The sequence below is a fragment of the Filicampus tigris genome, chromosome 17, assembly GCF_054856515.1.
Source record: "Filicampus tigris isolate MCC_2025a chromosome 17, RoL_Ftig_1.0, whole genome shotgun sequence".
NCBI lineage: Eukaryota > Metazoa > Chordata > Actinopteri > Syngnathiformes > Syngnathidae > Filicampus > Filicampus tigris.
In genome coordinates, this window is record NC_141233.1 from 11940313 (window position 1) to 11956466 (window position 16154).

Below are 16154 nucleotides of genomic sequence, written 5' to 3' on the forward strand. Positions count from 1 at the left end.
AATTCATAATAAGCCCCCCTCTTGACTATTGTAACTTTATTTTCACATCATATATTTAAGCAACACCACCCAAGCGGGAATAATGATGTTATTTTATATGCCGGCTGATTTCTGTCAGTCGGAGGCAACAGGCCAGCCATATATAGAGTACATCACTCCCTCTCATGTAATTTTGCTTAATTATACAAATGGACTGGATTAGATCCATCAGTCTAGTTTCTATAGCACTTGTCCTTATTAGGGTCAGGGTTGAGCAGGAGCCTATGCCAGTTGATTTTGGCAGATGCACAGTTCACCCTGGACTAGTCGCCAGCCATTCACAGGGCTCAGACAGATAGACAACCAATCATTTACACTCATTTTCACACCTATAGACAATTTACGGTCATCAATTAATATAAAGGCATCAATGAATATAAATTTGAATCCAAAACTTCCAGACTTTAACCACGTATTAATCACTAACAAGCCGATCTTAAGTAGAAGTACTCGAAAACAATTAAAAGACCATTTCCCTCCAAATTTAGCCACAGTTGTATGTGATTTAAGTTTGTTCCAAATAAATGACATAATCAGATGAGGTCAAGTCCGAAATCTGAAACGTTTTCTAACAAGATTTCATTGTAGATAATTAAAACAACACAATGACAATAAAACAACGAGACAAATGCAGCAAGTTGTTAAGTTAGGGAAATGCGCCTTCCCATAAACTGTTATTCAGTTTAGACATAACTGATAACTATAGTAAATTCCGATATGCCAGCATGTCACACTCACCAGGTGCCTCTCGCCACTAACAAACAACAGGTGTGAACGTGTAAAAACCGATGTGAAGTTTCTAGACTTGTCAAGAGAAAGTGAAAGCATATTTCATATAGCAGCTGACCAGCTGATACCGGACAAAAGACGATAAGAAGACAAAGCAAAAGTATATGGCTGAGGTGGGCTGTGTTTGCAAACGTTAGCATATCAAGCTAGTTACCGGCCCCGAGTACTAGTTGACCAGGGCTGTATATTTTGACCGTTCGGCACACGCAAATTTCAAAGCAGCTCTTTATTCAAGTCTCCAAACACATGCCCGAAAACCACCAAACACGTACGTGGGCAAACTCTATTGTCAAGTTACATATTTTAAAAGTTAAATCAAGTTACTCACTCTACGAGAATCAGCTGACACGACGGTGACTCAGTAGACTGCACAACTTCCGCATTCTTGCGCGATGACAACCTTGTCAACCAATCGTGAGAGAGAAATTTAGGTCTTATAGCCCAATTGCCATACAACATTCCCGATGGCCAATGATAATCGACGATACTAATCCGTGCGGCTCATACACACCCACAGCAAAGCCAATCACGTGTCAATAGAAGCCCGGAACCCACCAATAGAAAATCACAGCGCGGCAGACACTGGAAACACGTACACTACACTGTGCTTCAAACCAGACACGCACACGACAAATAGCGCATACCGTCCAAAACCTGTTCACATGTGAAATAGTTCAATAATTGATACAAATAAATTAAAGTCACTTTGCAATTATAAGTGTAAGAATTCTGATCTCCGTTTTATATAATTGATATAAATAAATTAAAGACACTTTGCAATTATAATCGTTAGAATTTTGATCTCAGTTTCACATGAGCATGATTTATAATCACTCGTTTGTGGAAAGTAATATCACAAAAAGACACCTGAAAAAAAGGGAATTGTGTCATTCGAGTGTGACAAGCCTGTTTCCTTCATGACTCGGCATCTTCATTCTTCATTGATTATCACTTGGATTAATAGTTAACTCAACATTTATTTGTTATCAAGACTAACAGAAAAAAATGGCTCGCTGCAGCATTTACGAAAGAAGATAAGCGTTAACCTGATACAGAGATGTTTGCATTATGTATGGCCTCTGTCATAGACATGGAGCGTTTTTGTTGGTTGGCCTCGGTTACAGACAGGAACTGACCAAGAATGCTCCCCGGTACCAGTGAGTAGCCACAAGACACTGAACAACGTCAACACAGTGTGTGTTTTGATTTTGATTTACTTATATATATATATATATATATATGTATATATATATATATATATATATATATATATTTTATATATATATATATATATATATATATAAAAAAAAAAAATATATATATATATATATATATATATATATATATATATATATATATATATATATATATATATATATATATATATAAAAAAAAAAATATATATATATATATATATATATATATATAAAATATATATATATATATATATATATATATATATATTATATTTATTTATTTATTTATTTAGTTTTTAAACAAGACCAACAGATTCACACGATAATTCAGCTCATCAACAAGCAAATGTCAAAATTGACCGGTATTCACTGACCTCTCAACTCACGCAGAACTGCCTCCTCTGGTGGCAGAGGAAGGAATATTTATAGTTTTACACAGTTCATTCCGTTCATACGGCGCTAACGTGACCACAATCTGCAAAGTCATAATTACAGCACATATTAGAATGAAAAAGGGCACTTCTAGTCCATAAATATGAAACATTACATTTGAAAGAAGTCAAGTTCACGTTTCTTTGTTTTAAGGTATAACAGACAGGTACTACACTTGCGAAAAGCATAAGTACATTTTCCAGTGTATGAAAAATAATACAAGTACTAACATAAAACAATGTGCACGTAAATTACGTTAAATAAGTAGCACATCAACATGTTCCACCCAGGGCAATAAAATGTGTTTTTGTGTGTGTGAGTTGCATGCCTGAGCCCAATTGCGGGAGCAATTCAGGGAGAGGGCGGAGCGGGAGCAGTACCCAAAGATTTTCTTGACAAGAATAAGTTCTATGCAATCCCACTAGTTTAAACACGGATTTCTGATTAATATTCAGTATATGGAATGTGAGATAAGCATTAAAATCCACCTGTTTTTGTCCCTCTCTGGGCGTGGGCATTTTGTCACTTGCTGTCAATTGAAAATGACATCACAGTAGCTCAGGGCTCAGGTAATGATCGATCATGGCTCAGCTTCAGAAAACAGGTGAGCCGTGATTGGTCATTAGCTGAGCCCTGAGCAACTGTGATGTCACTTTCAGTCCACAGAAGTGACAAAATGGCCGCTCCCTGAGAGAGCAAAATAAGGTGGATTTTGCTGCTCACTCATATTCCACAAACGTGGTATTTATCAGAATGGTGTGTTTAGACTAGTGTAGGAGCATAGAACATATTATTGTAAAGAATTGTTTGGGGTTGACTTTTACTTTAAGCAAGGTACATTGTTATGACTGTACAGAAGCCACATATACAATACACGTTAAAATTAACATAGGGGTTGTTTCAGCGGGGAACAATCTTCGTGCAACATGGGTGCTCGCCTTTGTCGCATTTTTCTTCCCTGCTCCAGGTCAATGCGGAATGGACCGGCCGTTCGAGAGTTCAGCAGAATTTCCAAATTGCCACCTGCCCCTGGCCACACAAACAGCAGAAGTAGGTCCACTCTACTAGTCAATCAGCAATAGCGTTTCCATCAGAGAAGCTACTGCTAATGTCAAACTTTTGACTAAAGTCTATGGGAAAACATTGTTATGCCCAAACTTGAAGTTGCGTCATAAAATGAGACAACAGAGACAAACAAAACTACTGTATTCTTTCATTTTCTTTTTTTTTGTCTAATTCAAGGTGACTCAGCTGAGAATTATGCCGGTGCCCTAGTGCCCTCTATTGACGAGCCGCCACTGTCCACATGGCAGCAAAATTGCCGGTTAGCTCATCTGCCTTACTGTGGAGAGGATTTGAGTTTGAATCTTTGCGTTGGTCTCCTCGTGCTGCATGGCCTTTCTTCATGCTACTTCCTCCCACATTATAAAAGCATGCTTGTTCGTTTCACCGAAGAATCTAAATTGTCGATAGGTGTAAATGTGAGTGTGAATGCTTGTTTGTCTTTATGTGCCCTGCAAATGACCAGCCCAGTATGTTCCCTGACACAGATAGGCTCCAGCTCACCCATGACTCCAATGAGGACAGCAGATGCCCAAACGTAATTGTACAATTTGCATTCAGGTCGATGGGTCTTTTAATATGTGAATTAAAAAAGTTCATATGTCGGATTAATGACAAATGTTGTGCGACCAGATTGTGGGTGCAAGACAAATGAGTGCAGTTGAACTTGTTCCGCGAGAGTGACACTAAGAGGAGGTGGGCACTGGACAGGTGGGTGTAGATACCCAATGACCAATCACGTCTTGCCATCAGGTCAGTACATATCAGCAGCAGAGACACGGACGATGATTTTGATGTTGCTCTCCCTGAACTGAGGCTCCAATCGCGACATGGTAAGATTATCATAGTCAGTTAACATGATGGTGACAGAAACCGTAAATAATAAGAACTATACACTTTGCCGACTTTGATGGCGTCAATCAATATTTGTTGTTTCTTTTTAGACAACCTACACTGACAAAGGGGAGAAGGTAAGTTGCAATGTAGTGTGATATTTGAAGGAAAGGTGGTACATACTAGAATAAATTATTTACGTTAATGCTAAATGTAGGAGCTACTGATATCTGTGAAATATGTAAAAAGTGAACACACTTAATCTGTCTTTTCTAGCCTGATAGGGGAAAATTTGTCAGGTTTCATCATATCACCTTCTGGGTCGGCAATGCCAAACAGGTCAGTATGCAAATGCAGCCATATCACAAAACCAGTTATTTGTCATCTTTAAAAGTCTGTACTGATCATTTTGCATGCAAACGATGCAAAAACGATTTCCCCCCGCACAATAACAACAAATTGTAGTAGAGTAAGCCACTAAGATTCTCCGAAAAGGAGTAGGAAGGAGATTAAACATTTAATCCTAACCTCTTTGATAGATACCGATAAACAAAAACTGTCTTCCTTACTGTACTGAATGGTGAATATACCTTCGTTATACTACAATGTCATTTTAAACAGGGTGGTCTTTCAACATTGCCGCAGCTGCACATGACGTCTTTTTCCAGTTTCACCGTTTGAAATACAAAAAGATTTTTAAAAAATGATCAAAATATTTCAATGCCAAAAGGAGTATGGATTGCCGGTCAACAGTTGCCTGTAGGTTTTTTTTTTTTCCAGTTCCCAAAAATGTAATAATTGCTCCAGTCTGCATTTTCAATTTGGGATTTTAGGTTAAGACTAAATTATTGATAGATGTGTGAATGGTGGTTGGTATATGCCTTTTTGTCAGTTGGCTAGTCCAAGGTGTCCCCAGCCTCTTGCCAAAAAACAGCCGGGATTGGTTCCAGTTTACCAACAACCCAAGTGAGGACAAGCGCTATAGAAAATTGATGGATTGATAATTTAGCAAGAAATGTCACTGCAGGGCAGCTAAATACCTTAAAAAACTGCATTTACGATAATGGTAATAATTATTATAATTTTTGTTATTTTTATTTTTTTTCGAAAAAACGTTCATATCTAAATTATTAATATTTACATACACGCATACCCAATACTGTAGTCAAAATATTGATTAGAATGCTCTAGAGGAGGGGTCATCAACCTTTTTGAAACTGAGAGCTACTTCTTGGGTACTGATTAATATGAAGGGCTACCAGTTTGAAATACACTTTGACACGAATTTCCTTATGTGGAGGTAAATTATTTCCTAATCTTCATAGTACCAGCTAGCTATGGTTTGGTCATGTGCTACAATAATGACCTTTGAACTATACAATTTATTTTAAAAGGGTCATTTCCAAATAACAACAACAAAAGTTAGACTTAACTAATGTGATCCTTGGGATTCTTGCCAGGCTGCACAGAACTTGGGTTGAATTATTCACCGTCAATATTATCAATTGGCGGACATTACCTTCATGGAAAAGACTTTTGTTCCTGTCTCCAGGCTGCTTCCTTCTACTGTGACAAGATGGGCTTCGAGCCTCTGGCCTACAAGGGCTTGGAGACTGGCAGCCGAGAGGTAGTTTCACATGTCATCAGGCAAGATAAGGTACGGCACCTTTGACATCATGAAATCCCAGTTTTTAACCGCATGCCCAGCCTCGGTTTCGACTCTGCTCTATACTCCAAACAGATCATATTTGTATTTGATTCTGCACTCAATCCTGGAAACGAAGGCAAGAAGCTTGTGAAGGCATATGAGAAAAACAGTACATTAAATATGAAATGTTTCCGTAATATCAACATGGTGGCATGTCCTGTCAGAGATGGGCGAGCACTTGATGAAGCACGGAGATGGAGCCAAAGACATCGCGTTCCAAGTGGAGGACTGTGACTACTTAATCAAGGTAAAGTTGTGTATTTCGAGTGTTAAAAATACATTGCATGCCAGAAAGTCATAGCATGTTTTCTGAAACTTCTCCGAAGCTCTGCAAATACAAACCAATCTAATTACAAAATACAAATACAATACAATACAAATCACATTACAAAACATTTGGTTTAACATTCCAAACAATCATGCAAGTGTAAAAAGAAGTTCATCACGGTTAAATATAGCAAACATGAACCAAAATTAAATTAACAATACTCACCTTTTGAAGATGCCTGACAGACCATGGTGTACGATGTTTACACATAGATACTGTCACCTAATGGTATTTTTTTAGGTCCCTAGTGGGGTCTTTTATAGGTACAGCGAAAAATAATAGAGTAAACAAGAAGCTTAAAAAGGAAGTCAACCCAAACCTATTTTTTTCAAGAATATGTCCTATTTAGACCCACTAGTTGAAACAAGGCATTCTGATAAATATGAATAGAAGAGTTAATCCACCTGTTTTTAGCCTTCTCTGGGGGCGGCCATTTTGTCACTTCTGTTGACTGAAAATGACATCACAACTACCCAGGGCTCGGGTAATGACCAATCACAGCTGTGATGTCATTCCCAGTCCACCAAATTTTCATATTACTATATAATAATTAGCCATTGTGCATTTATGTTAGCATCCGCTTGATAAAATGTGAAAAAAACATGTATAATTGTAATTGATATAAGGTGGGTACCTTGACCTAGAAGTTTAATTCATTCTGTGATTGTAACTGTAAAAAAAAGAAAAAGCTAAACATTTTGTCCTTTACTGTCAATAATCAATGAGCTGCTGTTCCATAATATTTGAATAGGATGTTTTGAACCTTTTGGGGCATTCAACTGTGGAGGTTTCACTGTAATTACACAAGAGTTATGGTATATGTAAACATTTAAATACAAGCCCCACAAGTTTACACAGACTTAAATGTACATATATTGTTTCAACTTCACTGAGGTCAGTAGAGATAAGGATGCTGCTTTTGAGGACACACTAAAATTGCACAACCGGTGTGTTTAATCATTTTTGTACAGTATTTCAAAGCAAAAACATCCTTCAGTTCAGCTTTCATTTGAAGGCTTTTTCTCACATGACCACTTTTCCATCTTGTTATGCTTGGATGAGAATGTGGTGAAATGGATAAAACATGAAAGCGTTGAAGTTTGAGCACTCGATTGGACTTATCTACACCAAGGTCAAAGCGGAGGTTCGAACAAACAAATAAAGACCCAGACTGGTCAGACAAATGTACAACTTTGAACTACAGTGGGATCTCTAAACTTCATTGTATCTAAAGTGGATGGTTGGAACGTGGACCAAAAAGTCAGCTCGATTTAGTGTTAATGTTACAGCAACGGAACGGGACTCACCTTCCAGGAAGCTGAAGTAATAGTTATTCGCCATGCGATGAGTGCATCATTTGCTGTTAAACGTTTATTGAAATTGAACTATAATGTTCTATCATGGTCGAATAGAGAAATCTGTTATGGAAAAATAAGAGGTTGAAGGAATTCTGTAATCATCTATCCATTCAGAAGTCCAGCTAGCCATTTGTCCATCGCAGTACACCATGGACTGATAGCCTGTCAATCACAGGGTTAATGTGAAAAGCTCCTTTCCAAAACTGCAAATAAATAAATATTAGTGTTGCCAAACGATTACAATTTTTAAACAAATCAATCGCTAAATCTTCCATAATTAATCGCGATTAATCGTATTTTTCAACTACAATTTTCTTACGAAAATTGGAACTGTTATTTACTTGAGTAAAATCTGTAAATCAATGTGGAAAAAAAATAAAAGTATATTTCGATTCAAAGAAAGTTCTAATAGCTTTCTTTGATCCTTGAATACGATTCTTTTCCTGTAATATACAACAGTTGAACGATACAGCAAAGACATACAACTAATATGGTATTTGAATTTGTCTGTGCAAAGTGTGCAAATTATTTTGGATTTCTCCAATGAGGCGTCAAGCAACTTTTTAAAGTAAAACCACGCAAAAGTCCGTCTTTGCGACAGTGACTCTGCTCTAAGTTTGGCTGTAGAGTGAGCAGAGGTCGGCTCCTACAGGAAGTAAATAAAACGGAGTTAACTGAGTTAATTTTTTTTGTGCGTTATGAAATTTAAATTAATCTCCATAGTTAATGCTTTAATTTTGACGGCCCTAATAAATATATAATAGTAATAATGAATAAATACAAATATGTGCCTTGGTGCTGTGTTCGTGACTAGACAAGTTAGGTTGTTTTCCAACCACTGGAGGGCACCCAGACGCCCTGTAAAGTGGAGGCAGACTCAAACAGATAAGTCTTGCATGCTTTGCACTCACTGTCAGACGGCCAAGCAGCGAGGAGCCGTCATTGTGAAGGATCCCTGGGTTGAGGAGGACATTCACGGCAGGGTCAAGTATGCTGTGGTGCAGACGGTGCGTAAACACTCGCACTCGCTGAAATGGAATTGGATGCACTCATGGAATTGAAATATGACATCATTCTCATGTCCTGTCTGCAGTATGGAGATACGACGCACACATTTATTGAGTACTTGGGGCCCTACAAAGGTCTTTTCCTGCCTGGCTACAAAGAACCCATGTTTAGAGATCCACTCTTAGCCAAACTGTGAGTGTCTTTAATTAATATGATAACATGGAGTATAATTTGACAGACTTCCAGTACCCTCCAAATGTATTGGAACGGCAAGGTCAATTCTTTCTTTCTTTTTTTAATTATACACTGGAGACATTTAGGTTTTAAATTAAAATGATAAATGGATTAATCCACACCATATGGTGCCCAAAGTGCTTTACAGAGCCTAACTTAAAGTGAATAACATTTAATATTTGCGGCCATACCCCTTACTTGGAATAACTGCATTAAGACTGCCACCCATCAACTTGATCAGACTGTTGCATTCTTCATTTGAAACGCTTTTCCAGGCCTTTACTGCAGCCTCTTTGAGTTCTTGTATGTTTCCTTCAGTTTCCTCTTCAGAAGGTGAAATGCATGTTCCACTGCCCCTGGAATGTACAGATGTAAAAATGAGGATGTCAGGGTTCATTACAAATGTTTGTGTTTCCAGTATCAAAGTACCTCTGCAGTTTTTTGTTTTTTTTTCTCTGCAGCCCACAAGTAGGTTTGCGCTTCATCGATCACATAGTGGGAAACCAGCCAGATGACCAAATGGTGCCAACATCGGACTGGTAAGCCTCGTGCTTGACAGCACGTCCACACACAGTTGACACAGCACCGTCCAAAGGACATTGAAACATTTTGTACATGACCAATCCACACGTAGCCTACAGTATAAGTAAAGCAGCTTTTTTTGCATTATGCAGGACCACCAGGCCATCATGACCCGCCACTATATTGTGTTCTCCTTCCTCTCCTTCTGTCGGCAGCCAGCAATGCCACATGAACATCATGCCCGATCTTGAAAACGAATTCTGACATTACAAGCATTCACTCCTATGCCAGACCAAATTTACATTAGTCACCATTTTCCTGTAGTCCAAACACTTATTATAACAGCAAGAAAGCAGGAGGTATAGTTTTCACCAATGTTAGATGATTTGTGTGTTGTGGATAGATGAGCCATTAGTAGATGAGGTTTAAAAAAAAAAAAAAAAAGAAGTTAAAATATGAATATGAATGTCAGTCTCATGTTGTAATTTTATTTTAACCAATTGTTTAATAAGATAAAAATATCCTAAAGTTGAACGCTGGCTAGAAAACCCCTATTTGAAACCCTAAACCACCCTTGAAACAGTCCTTTGAGGACTCTTGAATTTGTAACTTGAAACACCTTTGCCATTGGGATCAAAAATGAATCGGACTCAATTCAACTCGTGTCCGCTCGGTAGTACCTTTAGTGTGAAATGTCGTGTTTTTTCACCCTCCACCTCGCAGGTATCAGAAGTGCTTGATGTTCCATCGGTTCTGGTCCATAGATGACAAGCAGATCCACACACAGTACAGTTCACTCAGGTCCATCGTGGTGACCAACTATGAAGAAACCATTAAGATGCCCATCAATGAACCCGCAGTGGGGAAAAAGAAGTCACAAATACAGGTGGGACCTGAAACTAGCATACCTGTATCTGCATTCGGAATTTAACCACTGCAACAAGGTTTGACATCTTCACTCAGGAATATTGTGACTATAACGGGGGGGCAGGCGTTCAGCACATTGCCCTCAACACATCAAACATCATCCAAGCTGTGAGTGTTTAATCATCATCAGAATTCCAGTTATGCTGACACACCTTGACTTCCAAAATAGACAAGTCATGACACGTTTTACTGCCCCCACCTCCATTTTTTTTTTTTTTTAACTTTTCCTGTTTGTAACCTCACCAAAAGATTGTGAACCTGCGCGCCCGAGGGATGGAGTTCCTCTCAGCACCTGACACCTACTACGACACCCTAAGGGAGAAGCTCAAAATTGCCAAGATAAAAGTGAAGGAGGACCTCAACCGTTTGCAGGTGAGGAGATGGCGATTTCAACGTTATTCTCCGTTTTGCTGACGTCCTGCTATATTTCCTTTCAAGGAACTGAAAATCTTAGTTGACTTTGATGACAAGGGCTACCTCCTCCAAATCTTCACCAAACCTGTGCAGGATAGACCTACCCTCTTCTTGGAGGTCATCCAAAGGAACAACCACTTTGTAAGTTTGAAATAATTTTACAAATGCATTAAACGCGTTCAAGTAACGGCATGCCTGAGCATTAGCCACACGTTTAATGCTTGCAAATTTCAAATTCCCAGAAAATTTTTCTCAGTACATTAAATTCACTTTATCAGCATGCGTTTTTTTTTTTTTTTTTGATTTATATAATGCAATAAATGTGCACACACCCACGGTCATATTCTCAATCTGGTTATCTCTAAAAGATGTTGACATTTTATCTGTTGGCGTCAAGGACTTTTTTGCGAAAACACCAAACTCCTAGTGCAGCCCTTTGCACAACGCCAGGTAAAGTCGATCCAAACGGCCGCACTGGAACTAAACCTCAACAAAAGCTTGATTCAGAAAATTCTTCTGAGAGTAATATAGCTGAACGTGGACTGACTTCCAAAGTGGAAGATTGTGAAGCTCAACTAATTACACTTTCTCAAATTGGAAAGAGGAGACTGTAGGGGATCAAATACTTATTTCCTTCAACTGAATGTACATTTTCCATGTTTTTTTTTAATTTTCATTTTTGTACCAAAGTGACCACCCCCTTGATTGATTCAGTGTTGAGACTTTTATGACTATAAGTGGCGAACACGGTTCTGAACACCTGTAGCTTCTAAGCTTCAACGTCATTAATTATAAAAGAAGCAGAGCAGACTGAACACCTGTTTATGGCTCCCACCCATATTGAGCACTCTTGACACGATGCCGCTTGTTAAAAAATTCAGTAAATCAATCACACAGATTCAAAGGCTCCCCGCGAGGGTTTTGCTCTTCGGTTTGGGTTGCAACACCCATCATCACCCCCCCCCCCACCACCGCTTTTATTTCTCATAAGGAACGTCTCCGCAGAGTCTCGCCAAGTCGGCAGACGAGAACACAATAGAAAGTGACTGCGATGAGCAATGAAAATACGGACGTGTTTAATCACCTCAAGAGAATATTTATCATCAAAATGGAATCAATCATCTACGTGCATGTGCTCTCTCTCCAGGGCTTTGGGGCAGGAAACTTCAAGTCCCTCTTTGAGGCCATCGAGATGGACCAAGAAGCCAGAGGCAACCTGACCGTGGTGACGCCCAAGGGCCAGGCCCAGGCTTTCTACTGATTCTGTTTAGCGGCACATCGACAACAACTTCCATAAAGCCATGTACGGAGTGCTGGCTGTCTCCAAGTTTTTGGTTTGACTGAATGGCTAAATATAGATAGTCATAAGACGTGAGAGGAATACTTTGACCAACAGCCATCTTGATCATCATGTGCCCATTAGGTGTTGTGCATCCCACGATTACACAGTACATGCATCTATTGGATTTACGTCCTTATTTACATATATGACATTAGTGAATTCAGCTATGAATAAAAAAACTTCTGCAATTCGTGTTTTTTTTTTCTGATGGAGATTAAGCACGATCAAGCAATTCGTACAATATTTGATCTAACCAGCAATGAATCAACTCCTTTTAATATAAAAAAAAAAAAATTCAAAAGTGGGAGTTGGTTAACTTTGTGGCTGTTCAAGTATAATATCTAGACAAGCGTGTGATGAATGAATATTTGTCATGCAGGAAAATATAGCCATAAGATTTATTTCAAAATAATTTATTTGCATATATTTGGAATGAAGACAGGTTGATACATTTGCGATGGCACTGGTTAGTTTCCATACAGAAAAAAAAAATTGTCCTATACAGAAACCACCCTTTCAAACCTGGACAAATGGATAAATATATTAGTAAATAAATATATCAGTGACATGTCACCATTTTGAAATGTATCTATCTATATCATATGTATATGTATATATACATATACACATATATATATATATATACATATACACATATATATATATACATATACACATATATACATATATACATATTTCTCTTGTACTCTTTGTACTAAAGTAAAACATACTGACAGATCCCTTGGCGTTGGAGGGATTTATTTTTTTGCACTCTATTAGAAAAGGCAGTGTAAGCTTAAAATTATTGCAAAACATACACAAAAACAATTGTTTGAAATTGCATGAAATTTGTGTGTTCTGCCTTTTGGGTTTGTTTCTTTTTTTTTTTTGTCTAAATGCATATGTAGTATTGTTTTTTTTCTGGATTCTGTATACATGTGCTTTCACCCAAAGTGCTGGTTTTAATTCAGTCTCGTCCATGGCAGAATAATCGACAACAGACAATAAAGGGCAGGGACACCCGGATTGTTTAGCTGGGGGCTATTAGTGTAGGCATATTGAAAAGCTTCAGCATTTATGCATGATTGTCCTTTTGCGTCCAAAATCATGACCACTTTCATTGAAGGTAGGGGGAGGTATAAGAAAAAAGGAAACGTTCTATAGGGGCACTGTTTTCAAGATTTGACCTCCTTGGTTGGCCACACAGAGCAGAGAACATCTGCAATGTGGCTTATAAACGCATAAGACACATATGAGGCTCTGCTAAGTGCTACAAGTTAGTTACATTGCAATGCCCACGAGTTTTAATGGGTGTTGGGACTGTAGCGTATCTGCAGTCGAACTGCCCTTTGTCAAAGTAAAGTAGGGGATATCCACGCAGAAGATTGTCAACTTTGTATCAGCATTTTTACAGTTTCAAAATATTATCATGGTTAAATGTCTACTAAGGAGTATTAAGGGCCACACTGAAAAGCAACATTTTGGTATGTTAAGGAACTCAAGTTGCTGTATTACGGGAGTAACATTGAAATGTTATATATATATATATGTATATATGTATATATATATATATATGTATATGTATATATATATATGTATATGTATCTATATATGTATATGTATATGTATATATATATATGTATATGTATATATATATATATATCTATATATATATCTATATATATATATATATATATATATAAAAAACCCTCAAAACTATTTCAAGAATAAAGTTATAATATTCCAAGACAAAGACAAAAAGTCATACTTTGCTAACAAAAACTCATAATAATGATGGTAGTTATAATATTTGTTAACCACAAATCAACACAGCCTCGAAGAAGTAACTTCGCATTTACATGTGACACTTTCATTGTGTGGAGCACTAAAGTGAAACAGCAGGTATTTTGCAATTTAAGTAGAGGTAAAACATTTTTTTTCCTCTACAGATTACATCTTTATCCTCATACAGTCAAAAGATTTTATTGTAATCTATTTTTTCATTTTCGTACAAATTATTTGTTTTCTTGTAAAATTAAATATCCTTGTTTTTAATACCGCGAGGTATTTACAACTCTATGCTCAGAAAAAATATCTATATAATAATACATTTTCATAAAAATAAAATGTTTTTGTCTTGAAATAATTGTACTTCATGCTTGGAATTGTTCACTTTCATCCTTGTAATAGCCTTACAATATTTCCACTTGGAGTCACTATTCCATTCTCGTAATTGTATGATTGCTTTCTTGGACGATTTTTTATTTTATTTTTTTGCCCTTACGCATGACATTTTGAAATTACAAACGTTACCTAGCTTCAAAATACGTCTCTCAATAAAGCATGCTTTGTTACTGCTATGCTTAGTTTTTTTCCATTTCTTTGTTGCGGCTTTTGTACAATTTTGGGTTTATGTTGCCACTGTAGGAACAGAACCGACGACTCACACCGAAGAACCCCGCGCCCCCAACCCGATTATCATTTTTTCAGTGTGGCCCTAACTTTTTAATTAACCGTGATTAAACTGAATTATTTTCCAGTGTTTGGCACTTGCTGAGACATTCCTCAGCATCCTCCCCTTATTATTAGCTTCATGCATCATGTGAATAGCATGTGGTACTTCTGAGCTACGGCACCATGCAGAGGTAGACGGTAAAGTCTGCCTCTTGTGCAGGCTTTATTACACGTGTAGGAAGATGATTAAAAAGGCACGGCGTGTTTTCGAATGCAGAACAATTTTGAGGAGCCGCAGTTGCTGGAGAAGATTAGGCGGGGGAAAAAAAATGAATTGAGCAGAAAAGATCATAAAAGCTGATCATCCCTCTGAAGCAAAGTGCCAACGGGACAGTTGCTCGTCATGGTGTCAACACTATTCAGTCATTTTGAAAAATTAAAAGAATATTGTACAAAAAAAAAAAAACAAACACACAAAAAAAAAATGCCGAAAGGAGCTGCCATTATTGAAGTACTGTAATGAAAACAAGGCCCAGAGAAGGCTCAGCAACCTCACTGAACTTTCATCTTAATCAACCGTTCCTTCTGCCAGATTAGCAATATGTTATCTTTTTAGGTTGCGGGAGCTACTTGGATGAGATAAAATAAACAACAACAACAACAACAACAACAAAAACTACAGCAGTACCTTGAAAGAAAACCCTGTGTGTGTGGCAAGACAAATTCCGAGCTGAGGTAGGCTTAGAGAGAAGTTTGATCAGCTGAGGCTGGACTCAGCAAAGAGCAAGATGAGGATCGCGCAAGTGACTGAAGGTACCGCGGTGAGCAAATGAAGTTGTTCTGAATTAGGGGAGGCACGCACACATTAAGTGTCAACAGCCAGAACAAGAGCTCTTTTCCACATTTCAACCCCCTTTGTGGCGTGTTCCCCGTCAACTTCATGGTCCATGCAAAGCACTGAATTTGTGTTGGTGATCATTTTTTTTCTCCGTGATTTAGCCCAGAATCTTGTCATCTGGCATTCCAAACGAAATGATATAAATGAGACATTCTGGAGAGGGATCGTGATGTGAATCCTTGGGGATGTCGGGAAAGACTTGGCAAGCAGAATGACTGCACGTGGCAGCAGGCAAGAGTGCGAGCAACTAAGACGATCATCCATTGTGGCTCCTGTATAGCAGCGTCTTATTAGGGAAACAAGTTCTTACACACCAGACTCCTCTTCAGATCCTGTAGACACATAAAACAAAAGTTTTATTCAACCACACACTTAGATAAGAAACAATGGCTCTACAAATATATATACATATGTATATGTATGTATACACACATACATATATATATATATATATACATATGTATATGTATGTATACACACATACATATATATATATATATATATATATATATATATATATATATATATATATATATATATATATATATATATATATATATATATATATATATATGCACACATATATATATACATATGTGTGTACATATA

The 16154-nt window shown here is 37.6% G+C and overlaps 3 protein-coding genes across 5 annotated transcripts in view; 1 reads left to right on the plus strand and 2 right to left on the minus strand.

Moving 5' to 3' along the window:
• mtmr4 (myotubularin related protein 4) overlaps positions 1-1273 on the minus strand; it is a 36498-nt gene extending 35225 nt beyond the window's left edge. Inside the window, exon 1 of the mRNA XM_086012368.1 lies at positions 1157-1273. The gene's annotated coding sequence lies outside the window, so the exon portion shown is untranslated. The remainder of the gene's footprint in view (positions 1-1156) is intronic.
• Positions 1274-4255: 2982 nt separating this feature from the next.
• Positions 4256-12381, plus strand: hpda (4-hydroxyphenylpyruvate dioxygenase a). The gene is made up of 14 exons (XM_086012236.1): positions 4256-4351; positions 4463-4489; positions 4629-4691; positions 5905-6009; positions 6094-6136; positions 6225-6307; positions 8664-8753; positions 8840-8946; positions 9450-9527; positions 10234-10396; positions 10474-10545; positions 10687-10809; positions 10876-10992; positions 11999-12381. The coding sequence occupies exons 1-14, from the start codon at positions 4349-4351 to the stop codon at positions 12110-12112; spliced, it is 1188 nt and encodes a 395-aa protein (XP_085868362.1). The 5' UTR covers positions 4256-4348; the 3' UTR covers positions 12113-12381.
• A 209-nt stretch (positions 12382-12590) lies between these two features.
• The window catches only part of rnf43 (ring finger protein 43), an 85385-nt gene continuing 81821 nt past the window's right edge, over positions 12591-16154 (minus strand). For all 3 annotated transcript variants that reach the window (XM_086012233.1, XM_086012235.1, XM_086012234.1), the window contains one exon: positions 12591-15877. In XM_086012233.1, coding sequence (XP_085868359.1) covers positions 15852-15877 — 26 coding nt within the window. In that variant the 3' untranslated portion in view covers positions 12591-15851. The remainder of the gene's footprint in view (positions 15878-16154) is intronic.